The 24,802-nt window shown below is 39.1% G+C and overlaps 1 protein-coding gene across 6 annotated transcripts in view; it reads right to left on the bottom strand.

The window, feature by feature from the left end:
- The window catches only part of LOC105060442 (DNA ligase 1), a 56,913-nt gene that overhangs the window by 5,405 nt on the left and 26,706 nt on the right, over positions 1-24,802 (bottom strand). For 4 of the 6 annotated variants that reach the window (XR_012142608.1, XM_010944142.3, XM_010944143.3 and 1 more), the window contains exons 10-17: positions 22,568-22,669; positions 21,630-21,691; positions 21,378-21,449; positions 21,225-21,298; positions 21,053-21,109; positions 3,908-3,985; positions 3,698-3,775; positions 3,489-3,599 (exon numbers count right to left, since the gene is read on the bottom strand). Coding sequence is in view for 5 of the 6 variants with exons in the window: in XM_010944142.3 (XP_010942444.1) it covers positions 3,531-3,599; positions 3,698-3,775; positions 3,908-3,985; positions 21,053-21,109; positions 21,225-21,298; positions 21,378-21,449; positions 21,630-21,691; positions 22,568-22,669 (592 nt within the window). In the remaining variant the exon portion in view is untranslated. Of the gene's footprint in view, positions 1-3,488; positions 3,600-3,697; positions 3,776-3,907; positions 3,986-12,399; positions 12,546-21,052; positions 21,110-21,224; positions 21,299-21,377; positions 21,450-21,629; positions 21,692-22,567; positions 22,670-24,802 lie in introns of those variants that run through there. The other 2 variants (XM_073260675.1, XM_073260676.1) reach the window with 2 other exon arrangements.

The raw sequence follows: 24,802 nt of genomic DNA, 5'->3' as shown, positions 1-24,802 counted from the left end.
TAAGATTTTGTCATTCAGATTAGGTTTAATTCGGAAGAAGAGTTAAATTTTGAATCTGGAAAGGTATAGAGCTGCATGAAATAAACATTGGCATTCAAAGGAACCAGCATGCAAAACTACATTCATTTAAATTCCAGGTTTTAACATTCAGATTATATTTATTATTGGCTATTTTAGATATTTTCTCATTACCATAATGTATGTCGATGATTTAAATTTATAGAGGATTTTAGAGAGTGAAAACACGAAAAAAAGGAAGATATGCTTTGAAGAATTAGACACATCCAAGGTACTTTATTTGATCAAGTTTCACATGGAGTGACTAGAATAACTTTTGACTTTTGTTTATATATATTCTATGATATATCTTCTTTAAGTTGAGTATTGAAATTATTACAGACTAAGAAACTCATGCACGACTGAGTACTTTGTTATTGGTTAATGACATGAATATTAATCATGATCTAGAGTAAGTCCTCTCCAAGGATACTGCATGTTTCATAGCGGGAAGCTGTATACACTTCTTCCTATTTCGAAGATGAGCTATCTCGACATGTTATTGTTCATTTTATTTTTTCTAAATATTATTAAATCTTAATTGAGTGTTTTGTTGTGAGGTTATTTCAAAACAATATGGTAAAGGTGGCCTTCGAATTAATTTATCCTTTTTTATTTATAATTCTTAGAAGAAGATTTTGGTGATGTCAGCTATCCGTTTGCACATGTTTCTTTCTATAAGAGAAATCTCAAGCAATGGTGAGTCCTCTTTCATCTTTTAATGTCACTAGACATAGTTTCTTGATATTGATTCGTTCGTTCTTTCTACTGAGAGAATTTTGTTCACGGTTCTTTCTTTCTTGTTCTGATGGTAAATATTTTTGATTGACTTATATAAAATATTTTTGGTTGAGCAGGTATAGCTATTGTTTGTATGTTGGGTATGTTCCTTGATTGTGTTGCTGCAAATGACGGGTATGTTCTGTTTATATGTTTGTTTGCTTTATTTTGGATGATTGTTTGGTGTTGGTGATGGTGGAATTTGTGATCTACGTTACAGGTTTAGTTTATAAAGATCAAATTTTGTTCATTTTGGGTGCTTTAGCTTGGATTTCTTCCATGTGCAGTAGTTTATTTTAGAGGGATCTAGAGAATTACCTGTGCTTCGTTGAGAAGGGATGAGAAAAATGAAGGGATCACTTGCTGGAATTCACTTTTGAGAAGGAATCTCACCTATAGGATTTAATTGTTTGGATTAGAAGTTTTTAGATAGAACTTGCTTCTTCTAATAGAAATTCGCTTTAGTCCCTAATTCTTCTGCTGCCAATGGCAAAGAAAAAATTTCTGCTTCATCTAAATTTTTTCTGTCTTACAAAAACTTTATACCTTCCAACTCCTCTATATTTAATAATTGTTATGGTTCAAATTGACATACTTTATGTGCTCCTTGAAACAGAGAAAGAGGGATGCAATTCTGTAATTATTTGCTGATCATATAGATCGAGTATTCAATAAATAAAGAATGAGTATAGTGCTAATTCTTATTTATATACCATCTGGATCTTGACATAGCACTTAATGTTCAATACAACTCCAGCTTTTGCTTATCACTATATTCTTGTTAATTTTTTTTATGAATTAATTGAATCCCGTTGCATAGCACAGGTTATTTGCTAGTAAAAAGCAATAATAGTTATTGCTATTTAGCACATTTAACTTAATTGATTTTATGGCTCAAATAAGCTCCATAAAAGGCATCACTTGATATCATGAGTTGGCATCGATTTGAGTACATACTTAATACTTATGAGCCATGGAACATCTTAGACTGCACACTAGTTGCAAGCATGACTTATCCCTAAAAAAAAAAGTAATATTAGACAAATAGGTGTCTAGATTTACATTAGAAATGAGCATTAGTAAATCTAAAAAAAATACTTATCTTTTTTATGTCATTTTTTATACCATCGTAATCAAATGTGAAGATATATTTAGATTTTTGCCCTAGTATCATATAAACCTGGAAGGTAATATCTTAGAATATAAAAATAGAATATTTAGTCTCAAATTTGAGATTCTACATATATATAAACATAGGACCGTCTGGTATGGGATGATCAACCCAAGATCAAGGGTCATGTGGATGGAGATAATGAGATCAACCATGATGATCCTACATAGAAGTGATTCTAAATCACCCTCACTCTTTGAATCACCCTACAACCCAATGATAGAATATCCGTCCTTGAGGTCGGAAATCCAAGATCACCCCTGGGCATTGATCTTGGACTGAAATTTAAGGATAAAAATATCTATCAATCAAATAAAAAAAAGGACATATCAATAATACCGTTGATATGTTATATCAATATTATATTATATTGATATTATATATTATATTTATGATATATATTACATTATAATGTATTATTAATAATATTATTATCACATTATGATTTAATGACAATTTTAAATTAGAGTAGAAATATCTTATTGTACTTTATATTTACATAATGAAATTATTTAATATATAACTTCTATTTGCTTTATTTTTCTAATCAAAATAAATATTAGTATTGATAAATAATATATCATAAGTATAAATAAAAATATTAATTCTATAATAACCAATTTTATTCCTATAGGATTAACAATTTATAAGATGAATAAATATATTTTTATAGAATATAATAATAATTAATATATTAATAAATGTATTATATATTATTAATATATTTTATGTGATTAATGAATATATTTCTATGGAATATATGAGGGGTAGTTTTGGTATTATATGTTCACTGATCTTGGATTCCTATGAAATATCAAATAGGTTACTCGTGAATACCTAACAATCTATAATTACTAAACTATGGCCTATCAAATGCAATGATCTTTGATCACTGGGGATCAGATCACCCCAAGATTCCAATCACTGATAATCGTAGATCACCATGGTGATCCTATTTAGATCACCAAATGCCACCATAAAGGACAGCTCATTGCTTTTGATGACATACTAATTCACTAAATGCAGCTCTCACGGTTATATATATATATTTGTTGTGGAGGTTGGCTGCAAAGAAAATGGCTGTGTTCATCACATCCAGTATTAGTAGCTGAACTCCCAGAAATCAGTAATTATTTAATTCAGGATAAATTGAGATTGTATCTGCACCTTGAGATACTTTATCAAAGTGCTAAATTTCAAACCATGGTGTTAGACTATAGGATGGAGGGATCTTTGTGAAAGCCACTAAAACTGGGAATCAAACTCGACCAGGTTCAGATGGAGAATCAATTGAAAAGTTCAAGTTATATAGTGCACTCTTGTGCAAACCAATACAACTCTAAAAGAGATTTCTCAAGAAATGTACCATAACAAATGTTGCAACTTTATCCTCAAAAAAAAGGTTGAAATTGAACTGAAAGAACAATACTGATCATATGAGTGCATGACACATGCATGCTGTGCAGACGGAAATGCTGACCTCAAAGAACCATCAAAAACTGAATAGAAGAATTCACATATGTTAGTCATCATCCTCTTCCTCGTGATTATTTGCATGGTTAATCTTTTGAGCACGATACATGTCAGCAACCTACAGAAATTTAACCCAACAATGTTCAAAAGATCCATCCACGGCAATGGAAACAATAGATCAGGCTTCAGAGACTCAGAATAATGTCATCAATTTACCTGATCAGACGTTGTGGCTTGTTCAGGGCTTTTGTCATCCCGAACACGCACTAAACGAGGAAATCGAAGAGAAATGCCCTTTTAAAGATGATGGAAAGATTTAAACGCAATGTGCATCCATCAGTAAATTTCCCACAATAGCAGAATAATCATGGGATTGTAAGGAATACCAAAAATGATATTACAGAAAAATTTTACTATTGTGCGAACCTTATTTGGATCGACTATGCCACTAGCAGCACAATGAACAGGACTGATACTCAAATCTGCTGCTTTCACCTCCCAAACCTGTCATAAAAGCAAACCTTAAGTGAGATCAACTATGAATGCATAACCAGAAAATGATCCAAGAACAGTAGGAGAGAATATGAAGTAGAATCCAAATAATCAACAATGTAAGTGAGAAGGACCTAAAAGGATGCTCAAATAACTTGGTAGTATAAAAAGTAAAAGGACATGCAGTTACCATTGGCATCTAGATGTAGGACAGATGAGGGAAGAAATTTAGCATAGGTTTGAAAACTATATTGCAGGAATTTCATGTTAAGACCTGAGTTTCAATAAACTACAAAGAAATAGCTAGTCGATAACTAATCTCTAACTTAGATTGCGTTTGGTAGCAGGCAATCTATCCAGATTGCTGGCAATTTAAAGCAGGCCCACCAGATTAACACATTTAGTATTCTTTGTGGATTGGTAATCCAGGTAAACAGGTAATCCAGATTACCTCTTATGAGATAATCTGGATTACCAAAGGGAAGGGTGGCTATCCAGATTACCACTACTTTGATAATCTTGCAATAAAATTTTTAGATGAAACTGCCCTCCACCCTCCCCGCACGACGCCGCCCGTCGCTCGCCCGTGCCTCCCCTCCCCCCTCCCCGTGCGGCGCCACCCGTCGCTCGCCCGTGCCTCTAGAGGTAGGGCCGCCTCCTACGCTGCCATTGTGGCCCTAGCCGTCATCCTTCCCGCCGCCACCACCCATCCCACGGTCTTCTTCCTCACGATGGACAGTGGAAAGAGGGGGGGCCAAAACCGGTGCCCTCCTCTACAAAATCCGATCGGCAACAGCCGAAAATCAGCCGATCGGCGGGCTGCCATCGTCTCCTTGACAACAACCATCGACAATCAAGGGGAAACCACCAGTCTATTGAGATCTGGCGATCTCAAGGGGATGACCACGCATGAAAAGAGGAGACAGCCTGCCAACCATCTTTTTCTTGACCCTCGCCGCCTTCTTCCACCGGCACGACCTCCGATGGGGTGGGTGAGGGCGGCGGCGCAGGTGGGCGAGAGCAGCGATGGAGGCGGCCGCGGGAGGTGCGAGTTCGTCGGGGGGTCAGGGGGCAATGCGGGATGGTGGAAGGCACAGACAGCCAGGGGTGGGGAGAGGGGGGAGAGGTGTGGCGTGCAGGGGAAGGAGAAGGAAAGAAAATAATAAAATAATAATAATAAGTATTTAAAATAATAAAAAATTCAATAATTTGATTATTTAATTAAAAAATATTTTTTTCATATAATTATTTTTATCATTAAAAAATTAAATATATATTTTAAAATGCTAAACTAATAATAAGGGTATTTTGAGAATTTGATGTTATATTACTAGTAATATAATTGTCATACCAAACATATCAATTAAGATTCTCAATAATTTTACTGCAGCATTACCTGTGTACCAAACACAGTAATCAACATTACGAGCAATCTATCCAAATTGCAGGTAATCCAGATTACCACTGCCTAACAATGCACCAAACACAACCTTAGGGTTTTGGTTTATATGATTTGAACTATATTTTTAAGGGTTTACACAATTGAACAATTGAAATCAAATGCTTGCTGGAATTTTCTTTGAAAAAAATTGAAATGATTTCTGATATGAATGATCTGCGAGAAATAAAAGGATGTTTTTGATAAAGAACAATTAAAGAAAGGTACACAATGGGCATAAAAGGAAAAATGAAAAGAGAAGCAGGGAAAAGCTAAATGGAAGAGGAAGGATAATAGTGGAGCCACACCGATATCTAAGAACCACATCTAGGCTTTGTAAGGTCTCATATCTCTATTGAGTCACCACAAAAGGAAAAAAAAGGAAGGAATCACCCTATTTTTCATTAATCAATCATTCAACTCTCTTACAAAAAAGACTGTTGAAGGAAGAGAATATTTTTCATATTTCTTTTAGCCCCTCAAAGAGCCTTTATAGGCTACTAGATATAATGTACTAAAACACATTACTAGATACAATGTACTTGGACACATACTAAATATGGTGAAAACTTAATATATAATTATAACTAAAAAACAGCCCTTAAATAGATATTTCAGGGATTAATTGTTCCAGAGGAACAACATAAGCTAAACTACTATACTCTAATTCTAACACTCCCCCTCAAGCTGGAGCATATACATCAACTAAGCCTAGCTTGGAACATATAGTAGAAAACCTAGTAGAGTTGAGAGCTTTGGTGAAGATGTCTATGAGCTGATCTGCTAAACTCAGGAAGAGTGTCATAATCTTGCAATTCAAAACAGCTTCTTGAAAAAAGTGGCAATCCATCTTTATATGCTTAGTCCACTCGTGAAAGACAGGATTACTAGCAATATATATCACTGCTTGATTGTCACAATGCATTACCATAGGATTTGCATAGACAACCCCCAAATCCTCCATAAAGGACTTAAGCCACATCATTTCACAGGTAGTATGGACCATTGCTCTATACTCTGCATCTGCACTAGATCTGACCACCACATTTTGCTTCTTGCTTCTCCATATGACTAAGTTTTCTTCAATATAAATATAATAGCCAGAGGTCGAGCGCCGATCATCCACAGATGCTGCATAATCTGTATCAGAGTAGGCCTCGATGTCAAGATGTCCAAATTTCTTGAAAAGTGGTCCTTTTCCTAGAGATCCTTTTATATAATGGAGAATTCTGAGGGCTGTCTCCCAATATCCTCTCTTTGGCTTGTGCATATACTAGCTAACCAGTCCAACTAGAAAAGAAATATCTGATCATGTCACAGTGAGATATATCAATTTTCCAACCAATCGACGGTACTGAGCTAGATCTAGAAAATCCTCCTCATCATTTTCAGAGGGATTATTGTGACTGGTAACCATGGGAGTGCTGACAGGCTTACAACCAAGAAGTCCAGTTTCTGCTAGCAAGTCAAGTGCATACTTTCTCTGAGAAAGACTAATCCCATCAACACAGTAAGCAATCTCAAGACCTAAGAAGTACCTTGGCCTACCAAGATCCTTGATAATAAAATGAGATTGAATATATTGTTGACTTCAGCAATGCCCTCAGTATCATCACCAGTGAGGATATCATCCACATAAACTACAAGTACAACAATTCCTCGTTAACATTTTTCAGACAAAGATCGAGTGATCAAGCTGTGAGCATCCGAGCCCTACACTAACAACAACCTTTGTGAACTTGTCAAACCAGGCACAAAGGCTCTGCTCCAGCCCATAGATGGCCTTCTTAAGCTTGCATAGCTGATTCTCCCTTTGAGCAACATACCCAGATGGTTGCTCCATATAGACATCCTCAAAAAGATTACCATAAAGAAACGCATTCTTGACATCTATCTGAAAATTAGGCCAATCTCCATTAACAGCAACAGAGAATACAATCCAAATAGAATTCATCCGAGCCACAGGAGAAAAAATCTCATAATAATCAATCCCATAAGTCTGAGTAAACCCCTTGGCAATCAAGCGAGCCTTGTATCTGTCAATAGACCCATCCAGTAGGTATTTGATAGTAAACACCCATTTGCACACTACAGGCTGAACACCACAGGAGGAAGCATAAGCTCCCAAGTACCACGGCTGGTAAGAGCATTCATCTCTTCATCCATAGCGGCTTTCAAAGGTGGATCGGACAGTACTTCTGAATAAGACCTGAGAATAGACACTGAGGATATAAACAAAGCAAAATGATGGAAATGTCGGGTGGATGTCTGGCCAAGACACCACCTCCCAAGATCCTTTCAGTACCACGCGATGCAGCAGGAAGAAAGAAGAAACAAAACAAAAGGAAAAACAATCAAAATACGTGGATCAGCCACAAAAGGGCTCGCCTCCACGGGGCATGCAAACTTCACTATGAAAAAGAAATTTTACAAGAGAAGACCTCACCCTTAACCCTTGTACACCCAATTCTCTCTCACATAAAGTTTCCCTCACAAAAGCTCTCTCTCTTGGAGACCCCCTGAACCCCTGAAGAGCCTGGCGACCGCTGTCCAGGAGCCTCTTGCTCCTTCTGTCACAGCACCCTCGCCTCTCTCTCTCTCTCCACGGTTCGTACGGCCTTCGTACGGCCTTCGTACGTCGAGAAAACAAACCACCGCTCTCTGTTTCGTCTCAGGGCCTTTTAAAGGCTTAAACATAGGTTAAAACACGATTAGAGAAGGATTAGGAATCCTAAACAAAGCCAAAAACGCCCTGGACCGTCGGATCAAGACCGGAAACCACCCATGCCGTTGGATCGCGCTCCAGTCCACGAAATAGTGCCGTGGACCGCGAGAAACACGTGGGAAACGCCCACGCGGTCCACAGACCGCGCCGTGGACCACCCGGTCCACGGTGGACCGGGGCAAGGGGGCCAGCAGCCCGCTGGCCTGGGCCGGCCCACGCCTGCGCGTGGGCCTGGCGCGCCAGGGCCGCGCGCCCGACCTGGGCCGCGCGCCCGCCTGGGCCCCGGGCCCCCACCGCGCGGGCCTGGGTCGCGCGTCCCGCGCGCCACCGCCTGCGGCCGCGCCGCCCGCCGCCGGTCCTCCGCCGCCTCGATTCTCGTGCCGACTTCATAAGCTCGTATCTCCTCCATCCGAGCTCCGTTTCAGGTGATCTTGGTCTCGTTGGACTCCGTTTTTCGCCACGAACCTCGCTGTGGGCTCAATGTGGACTGAATCTCGAGGCGTCAAATCCTAACAATCTCCACCTCGACTCGATATTCGGCCTCTTCCAAACTCCGAGAGCTTCTGGATCTCCTCGCCCCCATGCCCTGGGGCAATCGCCTGCTGATCATGGATGGGCAAACATGGGAGTCGAGCCAGGCTGCTCGATCCCATCTCCGTCGTATGCTGTGCTCCTCCTGACCTGAGACCTGCTCGGGGCATCATCCTGCGGCAATAGGAATCTTACCTTGCGACGTCGCCTCTCGTCCTCCCGAGTCTCCTGTCTCGTGCCCGATCCGCCTCCTGGAGCTCCACCTCGCTCTGGGCTCCGCCTGGCTCCCGATGCTCCACCTCGCACTGGGCTCCCTGCCAGGTAATAATGTCCTCTGCTCCCCTTCTTCCCCTCCAGCACAATCCTATCGCCGCGTAGCACCCTCAGGATTCCTCCACCAGCTACCGTCCTGTAGCCTCTCGAATCCAGTCTGCTAAATGAGATAAGATTCCGCCTGAAATCGGGTATGTATCGGACCTCCCCCAATCTTCTCACTGCACCGTCATGTGTCCTCCAGCTGACCGTCCTAATGCTTCTGATCGCACAGCTCGATCCATTCGGCAGATATACAGTGCTCTCACTGTTCTCCAGGAAGTCAAACTGCTCCTCTCTGCAACACACATGATAGGGGCATGCAGAATCTAATATCCACTGCTGGGAAGAAGCAGATACCTCGTCAGATATCTCAAAGACATCTCCATCTAAATCACTGCCGGCCGTCGCTACAGCAGCCACCGTCCGATTTTTCAGTTGAAGGCAATCTCTGGCTAGATGCCCCAACTCCTCACACCGGTAACACCTGGTTTTGCTCAAGTCCCTCCTGGACTTAGACCGCCCTCGTTGCGATCTCCTGTCGCTCCGTCTACCGCCTCCTGTACCTCCAGAAGCCACCAAAGCTGAGCTATCGACACCTGAGCTCGAAGCTGGGTTCTCCTTCCTGAGAACCTCGTTCTGGAGTATCGCCGCGGTGATCTCGTCCATCTTGATAGTGCTCTTCCCCACTAGAAGAGCAGTCACCAAGGACTCGTATGAAGGGGGAAGCGACGCCAGCAAAACCAATGCCCTGATCTTCTCCTCAACGTTCTCGCCAACGCTGAGAAGGTCGGTGAGGATCTTCTGGAAGTGGCTCAGATGCTCCTGCACGCTCTGTCCCTCAGTCATCCGCAGTTGGTAAAACTGCCTCCAAAGGAAAAGAGTGTTGGTGAGAGACTTTGCCACGTACAACTCCTCGAGCTTCGACCACAGCACCGTCGGGGAAGTCTCGCTCAACACATGGATCACCACCTCATCCGCCAGGTACATGCGGATGGTACTCACCGCCTGCATCTGTAGCCGTTTCCAATCCCGCACCTCCATGGTGGTCGGCTTCTCATCGCACAAGAGAGCATCGATCAACCCCTGTTGGATGAGCACGTCTTTTACCCTTGCCTGCCACAAGGAGAAATTGCTCTTACCATCGAACTTGTTGATCTCCATCTTGATTGTTCTTGTTTTCTCCATCTTCAGTCTTGCTCACCACCACTGCAATCTGCGTCCTTGTACCGCCTTGCTCTGATACCACTTGTTGGGTGGATGTCTGGCCAGGACACCACCTCCCAAGATCCTTTCAGTACCACGCGATGCAGCAGGAAGAAAGAAGAAACAAAACAAAAAGAAAAACAATCAAAATACGTGGATCAGCCACAAAAGGGCTCGCCTCCACGGGACATGCAAACTTCACTATGAAAAAGAAATTTTACAAGAGGAGACCTCATCCTTAACCCTTGTACACCCAATTCTCTCTCACATAAAGTTTCCCTCACAAAAGCTCTCTCTCTCTTGGAGACCCCCTGAACCCCTGAAGAGCCTGGCGACCGCTGTCCAGGAGCCTCTTGCTCCTTCTGTCACAGCGCCCTCGCCTCTCTCTCTCTCCACGGTTCGTACGGCCTTCGTACGGCGAGAAAACAAACCACCGCTCTCTGTTTCGTCTCAGGGCCTTTTAAAGGCTTAAACATAGGTTAAAACACGATTAGAGAAGGATTAGGAATCCTAAACAAAGCCAAAAACGCCCTGGACCGTCGGATCAAGACCGGGAACCACCCATGCCGTTGGATCGCGCTCCGCTCCACGGAATAGTACCGTGGACCGTGAGAAACGCGTGGGAAACGCCCACGCGGTCCACAGACCGCGCCGTGGACCACCCGGTCCACGGTGGATAGGGGCAAAGGGGCCAGCAGCCCGCTGGCCTGGGCCGGCCCGCGCCTGCGCGCGGGCCTGCGCACGCCAGGGCCGCGCGCCCGGCCTGGGCCTCGCGCCCCGCTGGGCCGCGCGCCCGCCTGGGCCCCGGGCCCCCACCACGCGGGCCTGGGTCGCGCGTCCCGCGCCGGCCTGGGTCGCGCGTCCCGCGCGCCACCGCCTGCGGCCGTGCCGCTGCCGTCCGCCGCCGGTCGCCGGCGGTCCTCCGCCGCCTCGATTCTCATGCCGACTTCATAAGCTCGTATCTCCTCCATCCGAGCTCCGTTTCAGGTGATCTTGGTCTCGTTGGACTCCGTTTTTCGCCGCGAACCTCGCTGTGGGCTCAATGTGGGCTGAATCTCGAGGCGTCAAATCCTAACAGGAAAGAGGGACTGAAATGGTCCAGAGAGATAATTAGCAATAAAGTGCATGGTACATATACGTTTGCGCTTGCATAGAGCAATAAAAAAATCAAGATCAGATACCTCAGGGTCCGAACCCGAAATCGGAGAAGGCAGATTGGAGTGAACATGAGTTACAGGTTTCTGACAGTGCCAATAAACCTGCAAAATAGGAGCTGTTGGCAGTATCTCTGAAGGCTGCTCAGGATCCAAAGAATGGACAACTTGTAGTGATAAAGCTAGTGTAGGTAGCGGAGGTCCAGATGAGGGTATCAATGGAGCCTCGAAAGGAAAAAAAAATAAGACAGACTCAAAGAAAGAAACATCAACAGAAACAAAGTGACGCTGGGCAACTGGATCATAACACCTATACCCCTTTGATGTACAGGAGTAATCCAAGAAAACACGCTTAACAAATCGAGAGGATAGTTTGTCAATTCCAAGGCCCAGCAACTGAACGAAGCAGACACAGCCAAACACCCAAGGACTTAATGGAAATAGAGATTTGTTCGGATAAAGACAAGAGAAGGGTGTCTGACCAATAAGAACAAAAGATGGGAGATGATTAACAAGATAGTAAGCAGTAAGAATAGCATCCCCCCAATATTTTTTAGACACGTGCATCTGAAACATCAAGGTGCGGGTCATATTCAAGAGGATACGATTCTTACGTTCAGCAATCCCATTCTACTAAGAAGTATATGCACATAAGTCTGATGAATAATACCATTAGAAGCACAAAATTTTTTAAACAAAGAACTTACAAATTCTAAAGCATTATCCATGCAAAGAGTCTTAATGGACACAGAAAACTGAGTCTTTATTTCCATATAGAATTCTTTGAATATACTGAAAACATTAGATCGACTCCAAAGAAGATATACCCAAGTGACCCAAGAACAATCATCAATGAAGGTAACAAAGTAGAGAAACTCAAAACAGGATGACACAGGACTCAAATCCCAGATGTCCGAATGAATAATCTCAAAAGGAGTATTACTCCAACTATTGACACTAGAATAAAAAACACATGATGGTGCTTGCCAAACTCACAAGCGACACATGGCAAATAAGACAAAGTAGAAGGAACAGACACATTTACTCAATGACGAGATACCAGGATGGCCGAGTCTACAATGCCAAAAAGAGATCCGAATCCTGAGCAGCAGGAGAAGTAGCAATAGCAGTGGCAGGTTCCGCATCCAGATAGTAGAGACCCCGCAACTCATGCCCGCCACAAATCTGCTTTCCGATCCGAAGTTCCTGAAAACATAGTAGGAAGGAAAAAAGTAACTGAACAGTCTAAAGAGCGGGTGAGATGACTTGTGGATAGAAGACTAACATAAAAATTAAGAACATAGAAAACTCTGTCAAAAGAAAAAGGAAAGGAGGCAACCATTGACCCCTCTCCCAGAACATGAGAGGAGCCATCAGCAATAGATACAGGAGGATGAGTAGAAGAAAAGGACAAAATGAAAAATAGAGACCGATTACCTGCCATATGGGTGGAGGCATCAGAGTCTAGAAGCCAAGACTTACCATGGGCAGCAGCCGATGCAGACCCAGAAGATAAAGATGCAAGAAATGAAGAGGCATGTGGCTGCAATAATCTATCATACTCCATCTTAGTAAGTGTAATAACATCACTCATGGTCTCAGAAACAGAGATAGCACTAGCAAGAGCAACAACAACCGGTTTAGCGGTCTGTGGTTAACTAAAGTTCTGCTAGCACCGCTCAGAAGGATAGTTAGTGTGAGTGTAATGAATACACGGAGGAAAATTGCGACCATGGCCCGGACCACGTCCCTCAAAAGCAGCATGAGCAGACTGATCAACAGGTGAAGGAGAAAATTCAAAAGTAGCCATGGTAGTAGATACTCGGAGCACACGAGTAAGGGCACTAATCAATGATGAGACGGCAGAGTCAGAGAAAAGAGACTGTCGAACATTACTAAGACTATCATCCAATTCAGAGAGAAATTTGGCTACAAAGAATTCCTCACATTGTTGCTTTAAGACTGTCGCATCAATAGTAATGGGATGATAAACAGTCAGTTCATCCCACTTGCCTTTAAGTGCAACAAAATAGTCATTGACAGATCACCCATCTTGACGAAGATTAAAGATCTGCTCATATAGGACATAAACACGGCTAATATTCTTCTCATGCCCGTACATATCCTTGAGAGTATCCTATATATCTTTCGCAGTAGATAGAAACATAATATTGGCACTTACCGAAGATTCACAACTATTCAAAAATCAAATGATAACTGTGTAGTTATCATCCTGCCACTTATCCACAGTTTTGGTTGCCATCTCGCCATCAAAAGACTTGGAGGAAGAGGAGGCATCAGGAGGGGCGTTGAAGAGATGTTTCAATTTGTGTTGAGAACCAACAAAGAAATGGAAAGCCTGAGCCCAGAGGACATAATTAGCACCATTCAACTTGATCATTGGTGCCTAAAGAAATGGTCTTTGGGACTTCCGAAGATGATGCCATATAGATCCGAGGATAACAGTGGCAGCACACAACTGATCACAGTATAGATAAGAGGATCGGAGAATCTACACTATGATCAGGGCCAAAATAGTTGAGAAAACGCGGAGGCTGCAGGAAGGAGAGGAAGATGGCTAGGGTTTGGCACGGCTAGGGTTTTGCTCTGATACCATGTTGAAGGAAAAAAATATTTTTTATATTTCTTTCAGCCTCTAAAAAGGCTTTATAAGCTACTAGATACAATATACTTGGACACATTACTAGATACAATGTACTTGGATACATACTAAATATGGTGAGAACTTAATATATGGTTATAACTAAAAAACAGCCCTTAAATAGATATTTCAGGGATAAGTTGTTTCAAAGGAACAACATAAGCTAAACTACTACTCTACTCTAATTCTAACAAAGACTAAACCCTTGTTTATAACAAAAAGAACCCCAATATGACGCCTTAAATTACCGTCATAGCATGTGATTACCATTCACGGTTAAAAGCATCATGAACAATGGCATGATGAAACATTAGGCTTATCATGTGGTTAAATGATATCAAAGAACACTTAATCTTAGCCCTTAGTTTAGAAATTACCCACAAACATAGAAAGAAAAAAAAAATACAAAAAATTAGAAAAAAGATCAAATCTAAAGAAATCATAAGTTCTACTGCCCTTCAACGCATCATGATGTGATTTTAAATCTCCATCACACTTTGGGCCCAAATTAAGGTGGTGGAGGAAGTTACAAACTCGAACCAACTCTACCACTACCCCATGGGCCCATAGAACTAAAGCCTGTTGCTGTTAAAATTTTACAAAGCCCTCTCTCCTCTACACATCAGAACAAGGGCGGCATCTCTTTCCCAACTTCATTAAAAAAAAATTCAGAAAAAAAGAGGATGAAGTCTCTGCCCCTCTTTCGATGCATGGAGAGAGGGCTTTTTTGATGCATGGAGGAAAGAGGGCTTCAAAAGCCCTCTCTTCCCCCTCCCTCGGCCTATGTCTCTCTCCGCCATCTTCTCTCTCTTTCTCCTCCCTTCCTCTCCCCTCTCTCTTCACTCTTTTCTCCATCTACCCCTCCCTCTGCCTCTCTCTCTCCCGCCCTCTCTCCTCCTTCCTTCCTCCCTCTCCTCCCTCTCTCTTCCTTTCTCCCCTTCTCCCTCTCCCCTGCCCTCCAATTTCTTGGATTGGGGGGCAGAACCATACTGGTCCGCTATTGGTACAACTCGGTACAACCCAAACCAAGCCGTTCATGATTGTACTGCCTACCTTGGATTATACAGTCCCTTGGATCACATAATCCAACTTGATCATGTTATTTATATATTGAACCATATGGAAATCCATTTTCTATAATTGATTCGACCATATGACATCAAGAATCACTTATTTGTTGGTAACAAACCTCAACCACATTAGATTAGCAAAGCCCATCAAGGCACTTAGCATCTAAGAAGTCAAGAAAAAGAAGTTTTAGAATTTCTGGAGTTAAAAAGTAAGGGACAAATCTTCAGAGTCGTACAATCATTTGTTAGAATCTCGTTCACGTACACTACAATTGACTCATTTTATAATTTTCACAACACTTCATATTTTTTATATTTTTGAAAGAAATCAAAAGGATCATGTGATCCACAATATTATATGATACACCAGTCAATCTTGATCCTAACAAAATAGGTAGGGCCAACAATTAGGGCTTCATACCCCTTTCCATATAGGACCCAAAATCCTTTCAAAATAAACTCCTTTCACACTACAATAGCATTTGGGTCTTCCACTAGCTAACAATGTCATGCATCATAGAGATCTTCCAATGTAAAGATTTTTCATCTACTTCCGCTTTCTGTTCTTCCTCATCTTTGGATGTTGATTGCATGGAGATGTGATGTATGAACCAAGTATGTTGTTTGCCTACTTGCTTGAAAGTGGCAACATAGCTCCAGAAAGTCCACATCCTCTTCATCAACAAATGTGGAAAAGGGTCCCCAAGCAGAAAAAAAAGATGAATGTGGAAAAACGAGTTGCAGCACTTGCCTCAAATTCAATGGGATGCATTGGTGATATACATCTCTAGGGTGCTTAGGATTTTGTTTTTGAATTGAAACCTGTGGCTGGTCCTTCTTTATATTACTACTTGGACTGGCTACCAGGGGCAAAATGACTGTATTGACCAGATCCATCTTATCTAGTTTGATTGTTAACCAGCCAGAAAAAATGATACCATCTTGGTTGCAAGGAACGTTGAATGGAAGAGACATTTTATGCTAAGGAGGCAAGACAAGATAAAGCATGTATGTGCTAGTCATAGACAGTTGAGCCTAGGGGCATGATTAAAGCTAAAAGCAAGCATGAACCTATGACTGATCCCTTAAACAAAACATAGAATCATGTCTAAGTACAATTATTTGATCAGATAGGTGAGTTTCCCCATGCAGCATACCTCAAGCTAAGGCTATAAAGTTATGTACAAACTCTGTGTTATGGATTGCTTCTACTGGGACAAATTTAGAATTCCAAGTACTTCTCTTTTCTTTACTAGGCTGAAAACATATAACTTAACATATTTTTGGTGATTGTGTTCTATGCTCAACTAGGTCTTGTGCATGCCTGGTCAAGTTGCAAAAAGAAGGTAGGAACAAATCAAAAGTTTATATGCGAAATACAGGGGCACTATTAATAGCCCCTTGCTATGAGGTATTTAAAACTAAATCATCTAGAACAAATTTGCATATATTGTCCATTAGGCAATTCTTGGACCATGCAGTAAGACAATTTTGTATGAACACTGACAAGGGAAAAGAACTTTATATGATAAACCCTCATGACCAATGAACATGCCTTATTGATGATGTCTTTGCCTCTACTTTGATTGAATCACATGGTATAGTCAATGACACCCACGAGTATTCCATTAGCAGACAACTCATTTCTAAGATCAAGCACAAAATTTCTGTACTCCATATTCCATGACTTAATCACATGCAATATTTAGGTTTAATCCTGAGAATCGGATATATCTCAGAGCATTGTTTCATGGACACCGGCTAAGCACCTATCAAGGCCTAGAATGCCTAGGTGAGGCCCGCCTGGATGGCCCTGAACATCAGCAGTTTGGGTGCATGCCTGGCCACCCAATCGTGATGGGTGGTCGGCCATCCCAACTCACAGGACCACAGTCCATATTGGAATTGAGTCTGCTTGACATGAATTGGATGGGTCAAACCAAAAGCAGAAATATAAAAAAGAGGGCGGGGGTGGCGGGGACATAAGGAGGGTGATCTCAATCAACCCCTCTCATTGTAATCTGTCCCCTAGAGCATCCATCTTTGTTCTTACTTTCATCCGACCCCTCTAGCTGAGATCCCATTCAACCCTTCCCAGCATGAGGCTTCAATGACAGCTAGCAAGGACTCATATTCAACTTAGGGCACGATAGAGGTCTCACTGCACCGACTTCTCACTTGCATTTCGTACCTCTTCTCACTCAATCTCAATAGATAGCAGCAAGCAATCAAGGCTTGCAAGAGTCAGGGTCAACCTCTTCATTCATCGATCGCTAGTTGTGGTGAGTTCTTCTCGTCTCCCCCTCCCCCTCCCCCAACCCCCCCCCCCCCCCACAACTTCTTTCTTTTCCCTGCACTTTCTTCCGCCCTTCCTCTCCATTTCTGTTTCCGTTTTCTCCTTTACTTGCTATTCCTGTGAGGAACAGGGTCAATCCAAGCTTAAAAAATGGCTGCAATTCTATTTCTTTTTTCTTTCCCCCTCCATGTCTGTCAAAGAGCTTAAGAATGTTCTCCCATAGCCTAAATTTGTTACTCCAAAGCAGTGTTGGTTCTATTCAAATATTAGAATATATTTTGTGCTTTAGATTCTCAATTTGTTGTAATTTTTTTCTTTATCAAAAGAAGTTGTTAGAAATGTTCTTCTATATTTTATATTCCAATTTTTTTTTGATCTACTTCTGTATGTCCTCAATAATAGTATATTTTTCATATAATTGCGTCAACTTAGAATGATATGACAAACATTGTGACAGCATCGTGAGAGGTTAGGATCTCTGTGTTTTTTTTTCCAAGTTTCCTGTTCTTTGGTTTGTTTAAAAAAATCAAGACTCTTTTTTTGGATTTGAGATCCTTTCATATTTATCATTGCTTCTAGTTTCTGTAATATGCTGTAGAAAGAAGAAACTTTGCTTGACTTTCTTTTCATACATTTCCAACAGTACCAACATACTAGTGTTACCACTACTGTCATACTTGTAACATTTTCCTGTCAACAATAATCTTCAATAGTTGTATAATTGTATTCTATGACTATATGTTTATATCAAACAATAGTATTGTAACAGACTTTGAAGTATTATATTATACGAAGTCATACATTAATTGTTGTTGAAATATCTTTCCATCATGTGATATGGATAATCTATTGAGAACAAAAAAAAATTGTAATCAATAACTGAAATATATGAAGATGTAAATTATTTAATCCATGTTGTAAAAAAATTTTTCATCTAGGTGGTCGCATAATCACCTAGGCTGTAGAAGGGTCTGTGGCCTAGGTTTGCCTAGGCTATTTAACAACTAATCTCGGAAGTTTATTAAATGAAGTCACAATATCCAATTTCTCATGATAAGAGGATTCTTAATGCAAAACATTTGATTGCTCATATTTACAGATGCAAACATTATTTTCATTCCGACAATTTCACTATTAGCAGCTCATGTTTGATCTAAAGTAGTTCAACAGACTAGGTGTTCACTTGAGACATCAAGTAGTAAGAATACTTTAAATCAAATTTATGTCCATTCAAAGTAAGTGTGAAAAAATGTGCAACCAATGACATACGTGACTGTGATTAAGTGTTTACAAATCTGTTGCAACATTAAACAGATCCAAATAAACAGAGTTTTGCATCTAATAACAAATAGAAAGCTTGAAACCCAATTTTGAAATGCGGAACTATGAGGTTGCATATATTCTTCACAAGGACAGTGCAACTTATTTTCTCATCAAATTCATGATAAATGAAAAATCAAGGAACTATTACAAAAATAAGTAGAGAGAGAAGTATCTGTCAGCAGCAATGTTTGATTTTTAAAACATCAAGATTTTCGTATATTCTCCAGATTGAAAGAAGTTTCATACCATACTTTTAAGTTTTAACATGCTTGATGAAATCAACATAGAAGATCGCACATGGAGAAGCTCCAGAGATTTTAGGTACAATAAAATTCCAAACTGAGTCTTTATTGTCTAATTTTTAGCCGTTAGGAGAAACGGTCTTCTGAAAGAGAGTTACAAATATCATTTCCAGGTTATGCCCTAGCTCTAGGTTAAGTATCTGAATCTCTTTAGGAACAAAGGGAAAGTGTATTAGCATGGTCTTGAAACTATCCAAATGATGGAAGGAAGAATCCCCATTATTTTAGGAGAGGTATTTTGGAAATATTCTTGCTGTCTATAATCATAAACGAGAGAAATTTTCATGCGACAAATAAGGAAGCTATCTTCTTCTCCTACCCGCCATCTTTTTTTATGGTGGATGATTGATGATTGGGCATTGATATAAAGACTCCTAAACGTGATCATGTTCCTTAATTCTGTAATATTTAATAAAATACTTCGAAAGTAAGAGTTGAAATTTGTTTTCGGATAGATATCCTTGGCTCCTACATGGACATTACAGCATCAACACTTCAAGGCAAGTGCACCATGCTTTGTGTTTCAATTACAGTGTTTTGCATTCAACCTTTTAGCAGCCTCCTATAATATGACTCATGACAATATGTATAACTTATTAATTTAAACCTGTTTAAAGCAAGATTATCAAAGTTTGTTTTAGTTTTTTTTTTTTTTTTTCCTAGCAAATCATGGTGCCTTAGTGGTGCAGAATAGAGGGTGCAAGGATGAAAAAGGAGAAAAATAAGAGTCTAAAATTACAGTGTCAAAAAGGTTAAACTTCAACAAGCTAGAAACTTTTAACCATAAGATTGAAAATGTTCAGGACTAAAATATATACATGTGTACAATAATATTTTTGTGGGAAAACCAAAAAGATCAGGGAAGTGCTTTTTTCCATTGTTAAAGATTATTTGATATTAAAAATACAGGAATATGCATTTAATAGGTGCTAGATTACAGCGATCTCCAAAAAATATATATTTTCTCACAACATCTGTCTTGAATAAACTTCAATCTATATCATGAAATTAATAGGTCATTGGTAACATAAAAGGTTCCTTTAGCTGCATAAATTTCAATCTAAGTAGAAGTCAGGAATGTATTGATGAGGAGTTGAAGACAGCAGACAAAGTCTCTTAGTTGTAATGGAGATTGATAAAGTGTCTGCTGTAGAGAATCCAATTTGCTACTTTAATGTAACAAAAATAAATTTCTCAATAACAAGGGGGCAGGGGCAAATAAGATAATCTGAAATAGAAAATTTTGCTTGCTCAAGTGGTAACTGAGTGTTCTTACTTTATCATTGATAAACCAGTGTAATCAGTATTTACATTAGTGGCTTTTGATTATTGGATCAAGCGAAATAGGGAGTTCACTAGAATTCAGATTCTCTAGATTACTCCCTGGAAAAAGCATGACTGGATAACTACTTGATCCTCATATGGTGCACTTGCAATTGCTAGATCATATGCCATGACAAAATCAGTACCAGACCATGCAGTGCAACTCTATCTCAAAACCTACATCCATCATGTAGCACTGGAATCTTCCCCACTAGCATGACCATTCAAGTCATTTGATGAATTTCCTCTCTCTCCCTTCAAGTGTCCTCATATTGATCCTTCCCCAATAACTTTGCCTTTATTTGTTCTCAATCCTCTTAGCGATGCAAGGAGATAACAATAGCCTGTCACTGATCCATCTTACATTAAGGACCTTCACGTGAATCTATTATACTTTTTCTCTTGTCACTTCAATAGGAAAATTAATTGAAAAACTGAAAGGAAAGGGAAGCTGATAGCTTACTAGTTGTGGTAAGTCTATGTACAAAGCAGAAAATAGTAATGGACTGAAAAAATCTATCAACTTTAGGGAGTTCGCTTATAATATTTCTTTCACATCCTTTCCATGTTAAATACCAAGGGGCTTCAGTGCTCATTCATCAATATAGACACTAAAAGCCACATCAGCACACAAAAGAAGAGCCCAGGAGTACTTGCATGCAAAAATGTCATAATGCCATGATACTAAAAGAAATTTAAAAAAATGAGATTATTTCCGTTGATTAACTAATAGTTACCTCTGCTGGCTCAAACCATACATCCGGATTCACTGTATCAGCATACTGATAATATGGCTGAAAATGGGAATAAAAAAATAATACAGTTTATAACACAAAATACAGAAGCACAGAGTATAGTCAACAAGTTCATAAATTTTTTGAGAAAAATTTAGTAAGGATGTTGGATCACCTTTGGTGTAGGAATCACTTTATTGCGAAGGCTTGCAGACCGCTCTTCAAGTTGTGACTCAGAAAATCCAGTACCTGTAAAGCATCAAATGAGAATTCTATAGAGCACCAATTTTATTTGGAGTTTGAAAGATATCTGTCTAAAATTACTAACCTATATTACAGATGGTTTGGTATTCTTCATTTTGTTCATCGTAGCAAGCAAGAAGAAACGAACCATAAACCCCTGCAAGAGAAAATGAATAAGATGTAGTAAACCCTAAGAGGAATCTGAAAAAAGAGTAGCATAAACGTTTGAATAGACAAAAGAATTAAAATAAGCTTTACACTAAGTAACAGACTTCTAGGTTGAAAGTTCAGACTTCATACATACTTGGTTCAGGCAAAGTACACACTCGATATTTACCTGTACGTTTTCCACGACCATGGAATGCAGCAATAGGCACCAAATCTAGTGAGTCACCAATGCTGCAAAGATTGGTAGAGTTAAAAAGATGATGAAGGGAAAGACAGACTAAAATCAATAGATGACAAGCTGTAAGAGAACACTAAAGTGCATGAATTACTTGTGCCTAGAATTGGAAAATTCAATTATCATCGGCGATGAGGAAGAGAGGCATTCATTAGGAAACATCGCATGAAGAATCAAAGGCAATGGAGCATATATAACCAGATAAAGTTAAGTGATATATAACCAGATAAAGATAAGTGATAATTTCAACCAAAAAACGAAAAGTAATAACTTCATGATGCAACACTATAGTGGACGAAGACAAGGGCTGTGTGTCACTTAGGATATCTTACAGCATTTCCCAGTCCATATTTGAAATCATTGGGTTAGAGGGCCCAAACCTGTTCCACTAAGCATATGTGTTTATGATATGTATAAACAAGGAATACTTAACGAACACTTAACAGAATTTGAAAGTTTGAAGTGACCAGAAGTTCAATTTTGGGTTACCAACATGAGGCTAAGGCCATGATTGTTTAAGACTATAAATCTTATAGTCTTAAATTCCAAAGTTTCATTCAATTTTTTAATCAAAGAAAAGGATAAAACAGTTTTAAAAAACTTAATTCTGTATTCTGTACGTGAATCCTAGAATATTGTTTCATTATCATCTTCTCTTTCCATCTTCAAACTTGTTAAGTTTCATAATCCAGATGTGAGAAATATTACTGATATGAAGTCAAACCACAAGTCATTTTTTTTTTGTAATATCGTTGGTGTTTTTACTCTGGTTCATTATTACATCCAAGCCATATTCAAAGTCAAGAAATAATTGCAAACATAATTAACTAGACCTTTCTCAGGTCACAAAATAATAACAGAGAACATTTTACCTCTCCATGTAATCTTTCTTTAACTTCAGCCAGTTGTTAGACCGCTTTGAAGGCTCATATGTGGCATCTTTATCCAATGTTTTGATAATCAATCCTTCACAACTGCATTAAAAAGGAAAAATAAATACATATCAAAAAGCACAGCAATTACATATAAACAAAGATTAATAGGACTGCCCGAAAACCTCTTAGATACAATATATTGTAAAATTTTTGTGGCATCAAAAAGATGTACAGATAGATATAGAACAAATGTTGGCTAACCAATCAAGACCAAAGTTCCCAATCTCAATATTGGGTACTGTACTGTTGGGTATCAAGTTCATACGACACGTTACACAACAATCAGTACATATGGCATTGGTTAACTGTTTTTCTTTTTTATTTTTTTGGTTGTATTGTCATTTTAAGATTTACAGATCTTGGGAATGTGAATTTAAGATTGTTTTAATATTATTTTATTTCAGATTGGTCCAAGAGACATGATTGCTTGACAACCATACGTCATAAACAACCTCATTTAAGATTGTTTTAATATTATTTTATTTCATATAGGTCCAAGAGACTTATGATTGCTTGACAACCATACATCATAAACAACCTCACTTATTACCATGAATTACATAAAGTGGATCTACATTTTAAAAAAATATATATTATATACTTTTAGACATTTGACTTGTTCAATTTAATTTCACTTGATAAATGCAGAAATTTATAAAAACTATGCACATTGTTGTAGAAAAAAAATCCCTATTACCAATACGCATGGCCATATTTTTCATGATTTTTAATTAAATTATTAATTTGTAACTTATTAAAAAATTAAAAATTGATAACTTACATCATAATGCAAAAAATAACTGAATTACTTCAGTTATACTCCTAAATTATCTATAAAGAATGCTAATTTTTATTTTTTTATAAATTAATTTAAATTAAAAATAATGTTAAATTATAAAAAATAAAAAAATAATTGTAATTTGGATTAATATAGAACCCTACCAAAGGCACTCCAGATAGTTTTTCAACCTATGGTATACCTTAATCACCACTTAATTATGAAACTTATTTTTGGGTTTAGGTTAGCATAGCCATAATCATGCCCAAATTTAAACAAATTGATACCAAAAATGGTAGCAAGTAACATGCACACCAAAACGCACACTACCAATTTTTAATTTCAAATATTTTTTATTTTTAAACAAAAAATATCTAAAAAAAATTATCTGATCAATGAAAAATGATGGTTTGTTCTTCAATGCATAGATCACTCCTAAATCTACAACATATCATGAAATTACGCAATAAAAATTTTGTCATGATTTAACTCTAGTTTACCATTTTTCAACCGATTTTAGGTTTTAAAAAACAAAAGATTGAACAAGAGAGAGGGGATTATACCTAATCTTGGCTTGGATTAGGACTCAACACCATGCGCACCAAAAAAAAAAAAAGATATCCTTTCTCCCCTAATTTTCCTCACTTTCCCAGCCTTCCCTTCACATTCTCAGCAGAAAAGAGAGGAGAACAGCATCAGGATGCCTTCTCCCCTTTTACTCACAGAAGGATCTGGAACCAAGCAGAATTGGGTGCTTGAGGTTGATTTTACAAATCTTGATCAGAACTACAAGGAAGTGATTGATAGACTACTGAAATCAAAATTTTGTAATACTTATGACCATTAAAAGGATACAAAAACAAATATTGAACAAAGGACTGTGACTCTATGCAGAAGTGGTCAAGGACTAACTATTGATACCAAAGCAAGTGAAAAATCCTGTTTGCATGACAATAATGTAATGCCTATAAAAGAACTCTTAGTGCAAGGCTATAGCAGAGCAGATGATATACGAATGGAAATTTCATGCTTCCTACAGCATCATACGAAGTTAAAGCTCTGTAAGTATCTCTAATTGTTTGTACAAAACTACAAATGATGGCTGGAGAGGAAAACAGATTAACTAGAGTATCATCATCTGCTTGAAAAGACCATAGAAGCAAGCATAGCAAGAAACCTGCCTCAACTACCATATACCATAAGCAAAGACCCATAGCAGACAAACTAAAAGACATTCTTATATGGTTGATGTGTGCTTCCTCATTATGCAAGCCAGCAACAAATGTATTTGTCTATGCAAGTGTCAATTCTCATATACTACAAAATGATACATTTTGTGAAAAATCCTCATCAAGAGTAAAAGATGTGGTTTAGAACAAGAAGTAAACACAAAT

Source organism: Elaeis guineensis, chromosome 7 (genome assembly GCF_000442705.2).
Source record: "Elaeis guineensis isolate ETL-2024a chromosome 7, EG11, whole genome shotgun sequence".
NCBI classification, from domain to species: domain Eukaryota; kingdom Viridiplantae; phylum Streptophyta; class Magnoliopsida; order Arecales; family Arecaceae; genus Elaeis; species Elaeis guineensis.
This window is presented reverse-complemented; position numbering and strand designations above follow the sequence as displayed.